General features: G+C 43.1%; 1 protein-coding gene across 1 annotated transcript in view; it reads right to left on the bottom strand.

Annotated features, from left to right (window-relative positions):
- The window catches only part of LOC128450103 (raftlin), a 93,959-nt gene that overhangs the window by 36,380 nt on the left and 39,785 nt on the right, over window positions 1–17,794 (bottom strand). Inside the window, exons 4-5 of the mRNA XM_053433559.1 lie at window positions 9,943–10,051; window positions 4,261–4,732 (exon numbers count right to left, since the gene is read on the bottom strand). Of these exons, the coding sequence (XP_053289534.1) occupies window positions 4,261–4,732; window positions 9,943–10,051 (581 nt within the window). The remainder of the gene's footprint in view (window positions 1–4,260; window positions 4,733–9,942; window positions 10,052–17,794) is intronic.

Below are 17,794 nucleotides of genomic sequence, written 5' to 3'. Positions count from 1 at the left end.
AAGGTGAACTTATAGTGGGTCTTTTATGAGCTCCATGACAAAACAACGTAAATCTCTAAAATAAATCTTCCTGCTCAAGGTCACCACTCGTGCCAGAGCGGTCTGCATATGATATGCAAAGATTATATATATAAAAAAATATATATTTAAACTCTCCAGAGCCAAGATCTGGAGGAGAGGTGATAATTCACCATTAAAAAGGGGCAATAAGACGATGGTGTTATTCACTTTTTTTGGCGTTTATAGCAAGAACAAGATATTAAGGCCATAAATGTCACCTTACGGCAAATTCATTGTTCCTAATCAATGACTTTATTAATGTTTCCGAGAATTATTACAGGCCTGGAAGTAAAATCTTACTTAATGCCCCAATTAATTAATATTTATAGATCTACTTCCATACACGCACACACGCACAGACACACACAGACACAGACACACACACACTCTCTCTCACACACACACAAGCGAGCATGCAAGTGCTTTGAACCTCATCACGTGAATTCATTACATCAACAGACGACCTGCTAAGCCTCGGAGAATAGAGTCTGTGCAGCTGACCCGACGCTTGTAGTCGATGGAGCCGCCGGGCCAGCGAGAGAACGAGCTTCGTGAGGAGGTTGGAAGCGAGTTGCATCAAAAGGCTGATCTGACAGCAGCTCGGGCGTCCAACTGACGAGGTCGCCGGCTCGACGCGATCTTGGCGATGTGGCGTTCCAACGTGACATGTCATCATTTCAATGTCGGTTTAAATTCTTCTAATCTGAGGAGCTGGACACTGATCCCATCTGAGCAGAGATAACACTGATCTCCAGGATAGAGAGCGAGCGGCTGAAAAAGACTCCTCTGGCAAACTGACCACGACTTCAGACTGATGCATGTCAGGATTATTTCTGAGATAAAAAAGTCTTTACTTCATGTTGTGCAGTTTGTTTGACGCTTAAAGGTTTGTAGTGGTGTGAAGAGACTTCCCCCGGCATCTGTGAATGTTGATTGTGCATCAATATCCCCTTTTATTAGATGTTCGGTTGAGCTTCTCATGGTTAAGAGCGTCTTGAGAGCAAGACTTGATTAATTTCAGGTTTTGATTTTTCTACGCTTTCACTCTGAACCCTGCGCTTGCACTCAAAAAGCTTCAGCTCTTTTGTGGGTGTGTCAGTTGAGTGTGTAAATAAATTTGTGCGGTTGGGGGGAAGTGCATGAGACCTAAAGTAACCGCCCATACAAGACTCTCAAAGAAGAAAAGCAAATGCACATACATAAGAAAGTGAAAGTATAAGAAAATCTGAATGTGAAATCAATAACTCCTGCTTTAAAACGTAAAGATCTCACTCTTTTAGAAAAGGAAATAATAGAAAAGGACAGACTGGACACTTGGGCGTATAAAACAAAGGCAGCAGCTGAAACCTTTGGTCATGATTAGGGCAGATGTGGTTTAACTTACATATTGAAAAGGTCAATGTGTTCGATCTTATAGTTCAACCTCTCACTGACTCTGATCTATGTGCTTTGACTTGTCTAAACATAACCACACAAGTGATTCTCATGCTTTAGTAGTTTCAGTCCAAACGTTTCCTCTCTATCTTCATAAACAAATAATCCACTTGGCATTTCATTTCCGACAAATGCTTTTTTCTTTCTTCGCTCATGCAAATTGGTTTTAACTTTTATAAGACAGAATCGTCTTATCCAGACTCACTTGAACGGCTTCTACAACCGTGCTTCACTTTTGATTTGCTCCGCCACACAGAATCCCTCCTCCGCCAACCGCCCAAGCGTTTCAGTCCCCACACTTAAGGGCTCAGTTTCTATCCGGGGCCACGGTCTCTGCGATGGTGTTCCTTTATCAAGAGAGCCGCAGACTTTCGCCGGCTCGGCTGCCAGCACTCGAACGAGCGTCCACCTCCAGATCTGAGGATTAGCGCGGACAAGCCGGCAGCGTCCGAGACTCCCGGGCCTCCTCGGCAGACTGGGCATTAGCAGAGAGGGACATGGCAGCTTGGCAGGCTACCTTACCGCCCCGGCTGGCTGCCACTCCGCTGCTGCTGGCGTTGTCAGAGCCATTCGGGGGCGGTGGAGGTGGGGGGTTGAGAAGGGAGCTGCGAAGCCGAGGGAGGTAGAGGACGAGGCGATGGGGGATTATCTCACTGCAAAACGCACTGTAGGGAGGCCCAGATGGACCAGTGGGCTGTGGTCTGCGGTGATGCCAAATGTGTGTTACCACAGTTATATGCATATATATATGAGGACGCAACCAGAAGCACAAAGCGCACACAGCACCGAAGACGACAGTCATTATGCATCACCGAGTATTAGGTGTTTTGAACCTAATCGCATTACAAACTGTACATAAGGTGCACACACACACACACACACACACACAGACACACACACACACAAACACAGACGTTAACACTCCCACTGGGACGTGTGTCTAATGCACAGTTTGCACATTTCCCCCGAAACACATCACAAATAGTTTTTGTGTGAGGACCAGAGAGGAGCAGGAGGAGGAGGAGGAGGGTGGTGGGCGTCTCCATCTGTTAATCCGAAATGCTCGAATAAAGTTGAAACTATAAATGTCTGAGCTAATTTCGACACCGGTGCTATCATGAATAAGTCATAGAGGTGAAGCTGTGTACCGCTGGTTTCTGGGAAGACAACAGGCGAGGCCGTGAATTCTGCAGATTCCTGAAGAAATACAAAATAACCCGGCAAAAAGCGTTTGTGGTGAATTTCACAGACTCCCTGCCTCATCAGCTGTTAGTGTGAATTCTAATGCACCGCAGCTATAATATGATTCTTTCTGTGTATCGGATAAAGAGGATTATATCCCAAGGCGGCACATTGTTGTGTAAGATTGAGGCAATAGCGGGAAATGACACCTCCTCAGTTGCCAAGTGTTTCGAGAGGGATCTGCGGCACCACGCGGTTCTTCAGTCAAAAGGTACAAACGCTTCAAACGAAGCACCGTCACACTGATATCTAGAAAGATATTGGCTCACGATTAGAGGCTGTCACTGGGACTCTCTGAATGTGCGACTAGAGAAGCTACCGTTTGTAGTGATGCCCTTGAGCAAGGGATTTCATCCCCCAACTGTGATGTCTTGTCTGGGACCAGCAGCTGATTGTGGTTTGATGAGGACGCTCACAGGTGTGAATGTGTTCAAACACGCAACGCAAAACTCGTACAGCGTTTTTCCAACTATGGCTCAAGATCAGTTTTAATCACTGTAATAAATAAACACACACCTGCGTGCTGGTGTAAACAGGAAATATGTGAATACTAGCTCGTCCACTACGCACGTTAAAGGTTGTATTGTTGTAAAATGCAGAATTTAAGATAAAAGGGTCGGTTAAGCCTGTGATTGATTAATGATGGCTGTCAGGAGTCATGTGACAGGAGCCGGACGAATCAGAGAAAGAGACGGGAAAGAGCCAATGAGCAAGCAGTTGTGATAGGGCATCGTTAGCACTAGAGTTTTAATCTCTCTAAAACTCCGAAAGAAGAGATTATTTGTTTTCAAATTTAAAAAAAACGCAGTCGTAATGACGCAGCCTGTGTTTACTTAAAGATGCTCGGACAACAGTGCCTGAGATCCAGAGCACAGAGCGGAGCAGAGGCTACGTATTGTTCTTCACAGCTGGAAGCTTTGACCTTTAATTATCGTAATTATTATTCCTCATTATGCCTCTCTGTTTAATTCACAGGGATAGCTGATGTACCAGTCGCCTGTCTCGTGTCATTCGGAATTAAGAGTCTTGTAAAGTTTTAAAGTCGGAAAATTTGACCTTTAATTACAGCCCCGCCCATCAGGGGACGACCGCTGCAGCTTTGTTTTAAAGGCTCAGTTTGGCCATTTCAGAAAGAAGACAATAGGATTTGAGATATTTGCTGTTGAGATTTCTCGCTCTGACACAGACGGAGGTGAAATCCACTGACCTCACTGGGACCAGCTGGGTCATACACAAGATATATCTCCATTGAAAACAGCTGAGTTTATTTTTCGTGGATTAACTGTAGGAGCTGTGTCTCACTCCTCTGTTTGTATCCAGGTTGTACAGATAGAGTTTCAGTATCCATGACACATAAAACAGCAAAGCTCTAGTGGTTATTTGGGTGAACTGAACCTTTAGAATCTGAAATATTAAATTTTATTAATAAAACATGTCTGTAAATATATGCAAATAACCTAATTCCTTCTTCGCAGAATTTAATTTTCGGTTGAGTTTATGATGGTGACCATTGAAACCACTCACCGTCGCCTCTCCGCTGCCGGTACCTCGGTCGCTCCTTTGTCTCTGTGCCACCGTCTTTGTTGTTATTGTGACACGGCGAGTTCTCCTCCCTCAGCTCCACCTCCAGCTCTGATATCGGAGACGTGGCAGGCGAGCCCTCCCCCCCCACCCGGCTCCCCGAATGGTTCCCAGTGTTCTCGCTGTGATTCTTCTCCCCCCCGCTCGGAGCTCCTTCCAGGGCCTCGCACGAGGGTTCCCCGCCTCCCTCTTTGTCCGCGGCCATCTTGGCCTCAGCTCCGGGTTCTGCGTGGTTCGTGGGACTCGAGGGGTTCGAGGGGCTGCAGCTGCCCAAGGAACCGAGCAGCGAGCTGGGGCTGGAGTGCAGGGAGAGGGAGGGGGTGTCTGGTTCCCTGATGGTGGTGCACGGGGCCCCGTAGGGCTCCTGGACAAATCCAATAAACTTCACCCCCTGGTCAGCGGCATCCTGGATCTGCTGTTGGGAGGAAGAAATAAAAACAAAATTTCAAAGCTAGAACAATAATGATAAACGCTGCTTTATGATTTGATAAGTGCTAAAACAATTAATCAGATAAATTATATGTAATCAATACATTTCATTTTTTTAAATCTCTCTTTCAGCTTCTCAAATGTGGATATTTTCTTATATTCCTTCTCATATATCTTGAGGAACAAACAAACATTTCATTTTAGACACTAAACGATTAGTCAAACTGACAGGCAGATAAAAATACATAATTTTTAGTTGATTCAGTTGATTTGATTGGTTATATTGTTTGTTGTTTCCGTCGTGAAGCTGCAGCTGCAATCAGATTCCGGCTTTGGGCAAATGCCAAAAATGCAAAAGACGAATCTCTGAAGCGGAACATATTTCCCAGGAGATATCAAACTGAACCCAAACTTTCAGAAATAGTTAAACATCAGTTATCCCCAAAAAATTGAATTGTTGACTCCTCTGCATCTGTTCGATCTCATTTGTTCCTCGTTTCTTTTTGTTCCCCTCCAGCAGATTCTCCAATCACACAGCTGCTGATTAGATCGGAGCGGCCGCGACCCTCGTCAGGCCCGGGCCGCATCCCAAATCCATCGCTCCACTTTTCATTCTCTCTCTCTCTCTCTCTCTCTCTCTCTCTCTCTCTGTGTCTTATTGTCATCTGGCACTTTATTGTCAATATTAGGATTCTGCCACAAAGCGACATTGAAACTCTAACTGTCAGAGAATGTTAATGACGCCATTCTCCCAGTTCTGCCCCGGCCCACGAGCAGAGGGGGGGCGCACGTCTCCCCAGTGAGGGAAGAGAATAAAAATCAAATCAAATCGCAGGTTATTCACTATGAAATTAAATTGGAAAACAGCCACGTTGTTTTTTGCAGCCATATTGTTTAATATCAGTGAATGCTCTCTGAGTGCTTCCGCCTCATATTCCTCATACCAATATGTTGAAATGGAATTGCAGAGATAAAAGAAAGCAACTGTTGTATCTCATTTAATGGTAATGCAGGCGGTCGCGGGTGGAGATGAATGGCTCCGACTCTCTAATGTCTCTGCAGTTGATGGCACAGAAGATTCAAATAGTGGGCTGTAATGATTGGATTTATTTTTAGTGCCATTATTATTTTATTATTACTATGATTGTCGTTCCATTAAATCTCTTGTATGACAAAGTAGAAACATTCACACTTGATTTCTTCTTTTCTTTTTCCCCCTGACATCTTGACAACAGAGCAGCATCGAGGCAGATGTCAATAAAGCAGCAACAACACAGGAGTTTATATCAGTGAAGAAGGATTCGATTACCAAATAGTCTCAGTTTGACCATATGAACAAAACTAATCAGATCTCACATAAGGTGAGTTCCATGTAAACATTTTACTGAAATAAACAAAAAGAAATAGAGCTGAAACTATTAGTTAAAGAGCATGAATGATATTGATCTTTTAGGGAGTTAAACATTTTCTGATAAAGATATATCAGCCAACATGTAAATAAGAAAATGTAGTCAATGATTCCTATTATTTTGTCATATAACTATAATTACAAATAAAAGTAGCTGGGGCTTAATATTTTACAGTTTAAGCAACTTAATTTTGAATAATGAAGAAAACACGATTACAACCAAGTACATCGAATATTTTTGGGAATATAAACATGTTATAAAATGTAAGCATAAATACAAATCTTGTCTGCATTGTTTAATATGCAGAATAAAAGTTGTAATACAGTTTTTTTCAGGGTTTTTTCCAGCTAAGTGATAAATCTTTTGGGCTCTAATAAGCTGATTACTAAATATATTCAATATAATGAAACTTTATGTTTTTCTTGTAACTTAAACATATTAGATTAAACTCAGAAAGATTAAAGCTACACAAACATGTGTATTAAATGTTTACAGGCTATATTTGACATATATATATGACGATGAGGATTTAGATAAGTTTTATTAAAAAGTTAAGGACACCAGTTAAAGGGAATCTGAAGGATGTTAAGGAGTCGACTATATGTGAGACTGGTTCTTAGTTACAGTGCCGTGTCCCTCATGCATAACTGGGAATAATAGAATAAATGGAGGATAAAATCAAATTAGTATTCTTCTGAACTCCTCATATCCTCACACAAGTTAGTGCGGCTCAGAGTGAAACCACCTCGGGTCAGAAAAACCAGGTTTCGAGGTCAGGAAATGAAACTTTGCATCACGTAATTTCTGTTCATTAACCCAAATGATGCGGAGCACAAACTTATTAAAAAATATTCTGGAAGCTGCTTCCCCTCATTCTGCTGCATGAATATCAACAGCCCCGCAGTGGCGAGCAAAAAATAAATAAAAAAAGCCCATTTCAATTTTGACTTGAGACCACATTTCCTATTTCCCCCCCGTAAGTTATTAAAGTGGCACCAGGAGAAGGTGTCTGAAGGTCAAGATGAAAACCCCGGAGAGAGAGATTAAGCAAGGCGTAGGGAGAGCGAGGGAAGAGATGACAGGAGGAGAGGCAGAGGGATGGATGTGGAGATTGAGACAGTGGTGGAGAGAGAGAAAACAAAATATGAGGGGATGAAACAGGCGATGAAGAAAGAGAGAGAAACAGAAGCGGAAAGAGAGGGCGGAAGGGAATGGACTTCTCCGCTCACTCCTCCACCACTCATCCATGTCCACTTTCTTTTTTAATAGATTTCTAGCCTAGCCTCCCCCTCCTCTTCCTCCTCCTCCTCCTCCTCCTCCTCCTCCTCCTCCTCCTCCTCCTCCTCCTCCTCCTCTTCCAGCTCCAGCAGGCCTGTAGCGGCTCAGTAGATTAAAATGATAACCAACAGTAATGAGGTCCTACAGGACGGCGGTTGCATGACTAATCGAAGGGCAAAACGTACAGAAAGGTTCAGGAGTGAGGCTTCAAAGGCCGGCGCAGCAGTCGGTAACACACAGATTAGGCAGGAGGGTTGAATCGCGGTGACGCAGCATGAGTGACACACGGGAGAGGAAGGTGGGTCAGGGTGTATTTCATCTGAGCTGTGGTTTCTACATCAGAGCATCATACCAGTGGCGTCAGTTCCAGATCAGGGGACGCTGGGATTTCACATCTTTCATGCTTTCATCTCCTCTATGGATGATATAGAAAACTATTTGGTTTGCTAATTAGCGATTAGCCTTGAACCATTAGGGTAGAGAACCATTAGACTAGAGTATTGCATAAATACATTCAGATGCGTTGCAGGGAGAACTGCAAATGAGCAATATAGTATATTTTAAAATGTGATACGTGCAAATGTTTAATTCTATATGAAGCCAGGAGTAGATTCTCACACACCACGATGTCTGTGAGGCAGATTTTGAAATGATTTGTGGGAGATTTCAGGATTATGGGACTAAAAATAACTAAACTTTACAATTATATGAATTACCCAACTCAGGTGGAAAATTGGATTAGTTAAGTAAGGTACTCAAATCCAATTTTCAGGTACTCAGACGTCTCTTTCATTTTCCTTTTATGCAACTTTATAAGTTGTCTTCATTTCAGAGGGAAATATTTCTAGTTGGCTGTTTCCATCTGCAACTCATAGATTAGCAAGTTATCTGGAAAAAGCCTAAAAAAAGCTCTTTCTCAAGTCAATGTAATAGTTCTGTAAGTTTATTAAAAATGTATTTTCTTCATTTTTTTCTTCATTTTTTGTGTATCTTCTCTTTTCTAGACCCAAAATAAGATGTGTGTTTTTTTAAAAGAGGGATGTGAGGCAAACACACACAAAAAAATCTACAGTTATGAATTGTGTTGCATGTAATACAAACACAATATTTAGAGCTGGTTTTATCTGGAGTTGCAATGCATTTAAAATCAATGCATCAGTAATTCAACACCCTCCAATAGGCCATTCTTCGTAATACATTTAGCTTCTTATACTTTCATAAGTTTTGGACTAATGGAATACTTCAACACTGCTGTATTATCCCTTTCACTGAAATTAAAGAGCTGTATTACACGTCTCCACAGGTCCACTCCACTTCTTTTACCCCAGACTGGCCCAAGACCTGAATAAGGTCACATCACATTAAGAATAATCAGCTGAGGTAGAGTCCTGTTATAATGGTGAGGGGCTCTTATCCCAGTGTGAATATGTATAATACTCAAAAGGATCCAAGCCGACTTGCTACTACCTCCCGGGGCGCTTTCATTACAGCAGGGGCAACGTGTTCTTTAGAGGTGAGCTGGAAGGTGTGAACTGTGAAGTGCAGGAACAAGTTAAATCTATTTCTGCTCAATATTCGGTGGACAGCACATTTTGAGTTTGGGTCTATAATTTCTAACTGGGTGTTATGGTTTAGTCTGACGTTTGGAAAAATTATTTTTGACAGGTTGGTTTCACAAGACTCTTACTCTGAAAAACCCTCTGCTGATCCGTCCACTACCTCCTGTCTGACTTTGACTGATGTGAGTTGGTGTAAATAATGATAAAGTGCAGCGAGTTTCACACAAATCGGATCAATTTGGGATTGAGATGCAGGATTTCTGACACGACTGGGATCTGTTTATGCTTTTAGCTCAAAGTGACATCCTGTTTATTACTCTGGCTCAAGCAAATAAGAGCTTTGAGCCTCAAAGATGTAATGATCAGAAAGGAGCCAGTCAACACGGAGCAGAAGCAACAAAATCAACCTTCAAAGTAACAACTAATTCATACCTGCCAAAAATATACAAATCCTAAGTTTTCTTTATTATGTTTAAAGTGGCAATTAAGTTTAATAAACATTCTTTTATTGTCATGCCGCTCCTAGCGTTCTCTGACAAGCTGCGATTAAACGTCTGCAGCCTTCTGGATTAGCTGAAATCCAGATGTAAACAAACATCGTGTTCCTCTGGACCTTCAGACGAGGTGACGCGCTGAACAAAGACATTTCAGTTTGGGAAACAACTTAGTTTATATTCTGCACGGAGGCAATGGAGCCCTGAGAGACACACGTTCTTCCTTTAGATGTTCTGACTCAGTTTTTGATGTTAGAATCAACATTTCGCCATTTATTTATAAAGACAATTACCACTTCTCTCTCCCCCTCTCTATCCATCTCTCTCTCTCTCTCTCTCTCTCTCTCTCTCTCTCTCTCTCTCTCAGCCCCCCCTCCCTTTCTGTTCCATCTCTGCTTCCAGCTGGGCACAAACTGACAAAACCTGCAGCTTGGCATTTGCAAAGCGGCCCCTTACCTTCTTGACGTAGCCCTGGATGAGCTCGGGGGTGGGCACCTGCCCGGCGGTCAGACACTCCTCCAGCTGCAGTTTGTACGGTGGGCACGCCGGCTGGCTCCTCTCCGCCCTGCAGGCACCACGACGGGGGAGAGAGGACAATGAGTTTTCAGCCTGTCAGCCTGCTGGACTCAGGATGCACGAGGGTGTTCATGCATTAACACGCACACGTTCACAAACCCCCTCAAATCATAACATTAACAAACATAAAGCATCTGTGAACAGTTTGCTATTCACACACAAATCTATAATACAAAAATAACCCCCTATCAACAAATTACACTGCCTCCCGAAGCTTTGTTAATGTTAGTGGTGCCCCGTGGGAGGCGGGGGAAAATACAATAAAACACTTAAGTGAGACAAAGATCCACATGGATGAAAGCAAACACATGGAGAGAACAGAGAGCAGGAAATTCAATGCAGCCGCCCCCTTCCCCTCCCTCAGCCCTCCTCGCTGAGGCCATCAGTATTTTTGAGCCGGGAGAATCTATTTATATGCTGCTGTATTTTCCCCATTCTGTCCTCTGGAGGAAATCCCAGAGCGAGCCCCGGGGAGACTAATGCCCCAGCTTCCACCTCTCAGCTTCTCATCCTGTTGACAAGGAGAAGCAGCCTCACACACCCTTTTCCTCAGTGTGCGTACAGCTACAGTAATGCATGTGTGTGTGTGTGAGTGATTGTGTGCAGGGCTGTGTGTGCAAGTGCTCTGCGTGAGCTCTGACTTTTACACGGAACCCTGATGTGCAAGAGGCTAAAAGAATCATGCGTGCAAGCCGCTGCCTGTGTGACAGGCGGTTTTTTCACCTTCCAGTTTCACGCAAAGAGTTTGTCCCTAATGGATTACCACAGGGATTCGTTTCCCACTGTCACTGGATGCAGATTGAGCCGCTTGTGTATAAGCTACTAACAACTTGTGGAAATAGAAAGAAAACAAGTCTTGAGTCCTGAAAGTACTAATGTACAAATTAAACAACAGATTAAAGGTTTTTTAAATGACTCACTCAACGATACTTGATATGTGTTGTCAATTCTGGTATTGTAGTTGCATATTTTTTTTAAATAAAGTGAAAAGAATAATGCTTTTCATGAGTCTCAGGCACCTTTAAAGCTTGTAATTTTGGTTCTGACTAAACTAAAAACTCTAAAGCTGCAGACCAAACAAGGCGGGTGTGAAAGATCCATGGAAAACAAGCACATGTTGTGTTAATGCTCTTTAGATGAACTGGAGGTTGAATTTGTTTTATTTAACCTGTGGATAATGTTTTCCCTCCTTTATGCTGCTACATATTTAGCTTTGGATATAAAAAAATCAATCTCATCATCTCAGCAAGGAAGAAATTCAAAAAATGCTTTCAAGAAAATCATTGACAAAGTAAATTGTACCTTGCACAATCCCGTCCCTGGTGATTATAATATTTATGTTGCCGTAAAACCTGATTCTGATTTGTTGTTGTTTGCATGAAATGCACATTTCATGTTCACGTGGTAACTTCCACCAGACGGATTTAGAAATTAAATGGTTAAAAGCGATGTCACAGGGGAGTTATCTCGACTGTTAGTCCCGACAAAAAACACGAGTCCATGCTTTTCCCATGATGCAACTCAATAGCCTCTTTCATTAAGCCCTCCCCGCCTGGTTAACACCCATCTTTCAAACTTTAAGCCGCTCGCTTGTCACACAGGCTTTCCCTGACAAAAGTGCACTCTTTAAAAAAAGTGCAGTCTCCAGGCCCCTGGAGTGGCTCTTTAAAGTTTTCCCCAAACTGATCGAGTCTGTAGACAAAGACTCGTCTACGCTGCTCTCACAGGGATCCCCAGAGCAAAGTGAGCGTCTTTACATCTTCTCCCTGTGTCTCTCTGTTGAGCCTCACCTTCTTTCTTTCTGTCTGCGTTGTCAGAATATATCTGTATTGTTCTTTATTTGTCATTTCACCGTCTGAATAAATGAGTGAAAACACCGTTTCCCCTCGTAAATCAGAATCCCACAGTTTGAAAGTCATCGCGTGATTTACTCTAAATCCAAAAATGAGTCTTTCTGTCAGTCTTCAGGGAACAGTTAATGACCCTGATATCATATCACTGCACCAGTAACAGAAGCAAAAACCTCATCATCACCACCTGACTCCACCTGACTCCACCTGACTCCACCTGACTCCACCTGACTCCACCTGACTCCACCTGACTCCACCTGACTCAGTGACACACGTCGCTTTGCGTCCGTCACTGTCGCAGGAGCCGGGCCGACTGACTTCACACACTCCAGCTGAGAGTCGTTTACTTCCCTCACATTATAAATGATCACAGTTGCACAATAGACCTTAAACAGCATGTTTGGGTAAAGCTCTGTTCAGGGGTCTGCAGGTGCAACCCCCCCCCCGACCCCTGTGTGCTGCAAATGAACAGGCAGCTTCAAAGGATAATAAAATGATTCATAACGATAGGAATGTATTTTGGGGGAGGAATTAAAAGTCATCGTTCATAATCTACTAATACAATGAAAGTAATTCAGTGCTTCACAGAGGGATTTTTAATTTAAAATCTGGCACTTAAACGTGATAATTTGCCGTAAAAAAAAAATATTTTTAGCCCGGAGATGTTGTCACCTCTTTTCAGACGGTGAATAAATCTTTTTTGGGGGAGTGAAGCTGAAGGGAGGGAGACTTCAGCTGGCAGAGCATCACAGAGGAGGAGAGAGCTGCCGGAGCACAACCATTCAAACGGTGCACTCGGCCCTGGGGGGGGGGGGGGGGCCTCGGGTTAAAAATAGCAGCCGCATCACCTGCAGTCCATCTTCTCTGTGTGAGACGGTGACTTTTAATGCAGCGTGCGGCGCCGGCTGTCAACCTCGGAGGCCTCGCGTGGTTAGACGGGTGTCAAATGCCCGCCCTGCCCGTCCGCCCCCCCACCTGGCGCCCCCCCCTCCTGGGTGAATACACCTGCTAGCCTGCATCCCCTCTCGCCTGCTCACAGATGGGTCAGGTGCTTTGTTTCGCTGTAGAACATCTTGTGTTGGACTAATCACTCCCCCCGGAGATGAACGTTCACATGGAGACTGTGCACTACCTGATAATGGCTTGCTTAGGGATCTGCTTCATCCGTGTGGCGGCTCCATCATTTGTAAACTCGCATCCAATTTGTGTTCATCGGGGCGTGAAAAGGAACCGTGGTGACATATTACTGTGTTTCTTCTTTACAGTGGAACTATGAAAAAAAAGATTTGATTTGAATCTTGAGATGTTTGCTTGTTAGAGAAATTCATCTTGGTCTTTCTGTTAATTGATTTTCTACGGCTGCTGCTCCTGTCCTTGTCTGCTCATCACTCATGCTAACGACCACCGCTGGAGACTTTGAGATTCGGTGCAAAAGTTAGAAGTTGACTTTCTTTAGGGTTGAAGACAAATCGTTTTTATGATTTTAACTTTTTAAAGACCAAGGATCTACAACAATAACTCTGTGATTCTGCACTTAACAGTATCAGGAATGGAATTTTGTAAACCTAAGCTATTTACAAAAAGGAATCTGATCATGGTTCTGAATGGAAAAGCATGAAATATGAGATTATTTCACAGAATAAGTGAAAACTCATGGTGGCACTAAAGATTCAAGGCATCTCCAGACCCTTTGAATTTATCTTGTCGGGATCATTTATGAATTTTCACACCAATCTATCCCAAAAATGTCAAGATATTTGCCTAAAAACCCCCAAATTCCAACATGACACAGGTATAAATTCACCTGAATCCTCAGGAGACCTAGAACTCTGTAAAGAAATGACACAGCTCTTTATAAATATTTCTGCTGACACCGAACAGACGGGACTGACCGACACTGACACACAGAAGCACAATTAACTCAGCCTTGAAACTGTTCAAATGTCACGTCATTTTCATCAATACTCAGAGAACCAACCACCTACTGACTTGCAATTAGCTCACAAAGGCATTAATCAGACGGGCTTTCAGAGACTTCATCACTAACGACCGGCTCCTTCTCTTACGGGTTCTGAAAATCCCACGTGCGTCACTTCTCATGCACAGAACTGGAGACAAAGAGTCGGATCAGATGTATTTTCAGACGTAGTACACAAAAGTGCACATCCGGTAAAACATTATAAATCATTACCTTGACGCCACCCGTCCTCAGAAAATGACTTGAGAGGAGGTGAATCGCACTCATCTGATAAAAGCTTTTCTTTTCTTCTCCTCCAGGAAGAAAGTCTGAAGCTGAATGTAATTATTCAAATTGTCGTCAATGAACTTTGGTGAAAAACTGTTAATTTCACTCCTGCTCTTTTGGAATCAGGATCAAAGTTGTGTCAGATATCTCACCTTCGCGTTGACGACAGAGAGCATTAATAACATAGAGCAACTCCTCTTATGTCCCATTTTCACACATTCATGAATAATTTCACCACAGCCAGTCCCTCTAATGTTTTTTTTGGAGTCTGCACCTTTATTTTTTTCCACCATCTCCATCACCTCTCCGTCTCTCTCTCTCTCTCTCTCTCTCTCTCTCTCTCTCTCTCCACCCGTCTCCTCCCTCTCAGCCCATCTCTCTTCCTGAGCACACAGGAGCGCCTTGCAATTACCCAATAATGATGAATATATCCCATCAGACATTGCCTGCTGAACTGTAACCCTATTCCATCGCAAACCAAATTGAACACTGGGAGAATTTGACAGTTGACATTTTAAGATTTTCAAACGGTCCAATCCATTCTGTCCGCAGTGCCGTTTCTTTTTTTTTTTTCCTCTTCTTCTTGTTCGCCGCCGGTGACAAATTGCCGTCAAAAGGTTTTTCTAAAGTTATAACCCACTTAACCGGATGTGTCAGGCGGGTGACAGTGTTTTACCACGTACAGATGACACGCCGCTGTACGTACACAACCTCTGTGTAGTTCCAGACTGTGCACGGGCTCCTGCAGCATCAACCCCTCCGTGTTAAGTGCCTTGTTGGCTGAGCCCTTCACTCTGAGGCTTATACTGTAGAGACTGGCACTGGGATTGTGTCCACACGCAGACTGGGCATGTTAAATTAAGACGCGTTTACAGCGGCTGTTCACCAGTTGGCTCCTCCACCTGGATTTTTTTGTTTTTTCCGTACAGTCGTGAAAAGAAGTTGTATTTGGACGGACGGATGAGTGGCTGCTCGCTGTCATGCGTTCTGTCCCATTCGCTGCGAACCCCCCCACAACTGCCTCCCTTTGATTCCGAGGGTCTTGACAGCAAAAAGGCTCAGGAGAGGAGACTCTTTGCTTGTCTTATTTCTCTTCCTTCCTTTTTTTATCCTTGCAGATTGTGGATTCCCCTGCGAGCAGCTGTCTACACGGTGACAGACCCCGGAGATAAAGCCCGGGCCCTGCTTTTGGCCAGTGCCATGAAAGGACCATACTCTCCTCTGCCCTTTTCACTCAATATCTCCCTCTCCTTTAAAAAAAAAAAATCCCATTCAGCCTCCTTCTGTCTTCCCAGCTCTCTCCACCTAGCTGTGATTTTCATTTCTCCCTCCCCCCCCCGCACCTCTAGGCGTCTTTTTCTCCGGAGCAAGGCAAGTGTGTCTTAAATAAAGAAGAAGAAAAGATATGCAATCCATTCAGCTGCAGCCTATTCATGCAGAATCAATATTTCCGCGGTCCGGACGAATGTATGTGCGTGAGGAAAGTGAACCTGAGGTGTTCTACACAACAGCATGGGAGGTGATTACTAATGGAAACAATCTGCAGCGAGGGAAGCGAGATAAGCTGCTCGGCATTTCAACTACATGACCTTCCAAAATGCTTTTTCGACCCACAATAGGTGGAACCCAGTCCTAGAGTTTGTCTACACATTTACAATAAAGTTATAAGGATCTATGGAAAAGTAAAAGTCACGTTTCAGGAATAAGATAATATCGGACTCAGTTCCGAGACGGGGATGAGCACGAAACTCTCCTGGTTAAATTGATGAATGGACTGAATTTAAATATATACGTTAAAGTCCAAACGACCTCTAAAAGTGCTTTTCAGTACAAGTCCCATTCATCCACTGACGCACACATTCTCATCTATATGCAGCACTTTTGCCATCTCACACCGTTCACACACACATAGCACACGAGTGATGTCACCCATTTGTTTGTGAAACGCTGTGGTCGTCTTGTCCATCACAATTGGATGGTGACAGCTGTCAATCACACGGTATCTACGCCCAAATGCAATCAGTGCTTTTTCTTTTATTTGACTCAAAACTGGACAATAATTCACAAAATGAACATCATGCAGTTATGAAAACGACTTGAAACTAAAGATTGAGACTTTAAAAATCCAGTGAGAAGTTGAGTCATTCTCTCATAGACTTCTAGAAGCAGACTTTCTGACAACTAGTGAAGTTGCCCCATGCTGGTCGTTTAATCGTAGTTTAACAGTTTCCACATTGGCTTCACTTTCCAGAGTCCATGTCCAAACTTAAAATGCTCTTTCACTTGTAAACAAAAGTAAAAAACAAAAACTCCACAGATTTCTCTTATGACACCTCGGAGTCGTGATACCTGCTCGAGCGTCTTCTCCTGTCAAACTGTCACTCAGGATCAAACACCTCCACTCCACTAGACCCTAAAACACTCGGAGAGGAGTCGAGCCCATGGCCACTGTTGCGTGTGTCCCCCCCCCCCCCCCCCCATCTCTGCCTCCACAGCAGCTGATAAAAACACCTCAGGGTCCGTGTGGATGAGAAAAGACAAATTCACTCATTAATAAACAGGGTGAATGTGAAGTGGAGCCTGTTTGTGGAATACTGATTCGTCAGGGTTAATCATGTGATGTTGTCATATCTTATACTTGATGAAAACAGAAACTGATCCAAAAACGTATTTCAAAACTCGTCCATCATTTGATGGAAGCCGTTCTCAAAGTCAACAACTGGCTTCGGTTCAAACACTGTAAACACTGTAGAAAATAATCTTAGGAAAGATCCTGTATATAAACGTATTGGATCCAAAAAAATGAAAGATTATTAAATTTAAAAATACAAGTTGCAGATGTGAGGACAGAACAGTAAAGCTGATATAATATCAGGTAATCATCAAGCATTTCTCCATAAGTCAAAAATATTGACATGCAAAAACCTGCACTATCCTATCTTGCATAGTTTTAGGCACGTGTTATTTTAGCTACATCATATTATCATGAGTTAATCATGACCACAATCTTAATTTAACCTTAACTAAGTAGTTTGAAAAGCCAAAATCTAACCAGATCTTCATTTAAAAATGAAACATTAAGAGACACTCCAACAATCTTTTACTTAAGCTGTTTTCTTTTGTTATTTAGGACTTGATGTAATGGAATAATATATATATTTTCAAATCTTTTAAATCTGAACTTGAGCTTTAAATGAACCGATCGTGATGAACAGAGTTTTCCTGTCTGAATCGCAGCCGTCAGGTGACTGACAGTAAACAGGAAACATCCCAACGCCTTGCTTCGCTCAACTCCGGCAAAATTACAGTAAATAAGGATAAAAGTGAAAGTCTGAAATTAAGTTGTCATGTTTCTCCTGTGATGAAGGATCTCACGCTGCGGTGAAGTTGTTTCTCTCGCTGTAAGACAAGAAGAAGCCGAGCACGTTTTCTTCTGAGGGGAATTTCTCCAACAAACACCAGCAGTGGGAACAGACACAGAAATGTTTAGACACTCGGCTCTAACCTGAAAACAAATCTTCCTCAGGACATAAGTTTTGCTTTCCCCCCTCACAGGAATTTCAATTATCCCCAGAATCCATTTGTACAGACCAATTAATTTCCTTCCCTTCCTTTTTGACGGTTTTATTTCGAGCGC

The sequence above is a fragment of the Pleuronectes platessa genome, chromosome 10 (assembly GCF_947347685.1).
Source record: "Pleuronectes platessa chromosome 10, fPlePla1.1, whole genome shotgun sequence".
NCBI lineage: Eukaryota > Metazoa > Chordata > Actinopteri > Pleuronectiformes > Pleuronectidae > Pleuronectes > Pleuronectes platessa.
The sequence above is the reverse complement of the archived record's forward strand: the minus strand, read 5'-3'. Positions and strand labels throughout refer to the sequence as shown.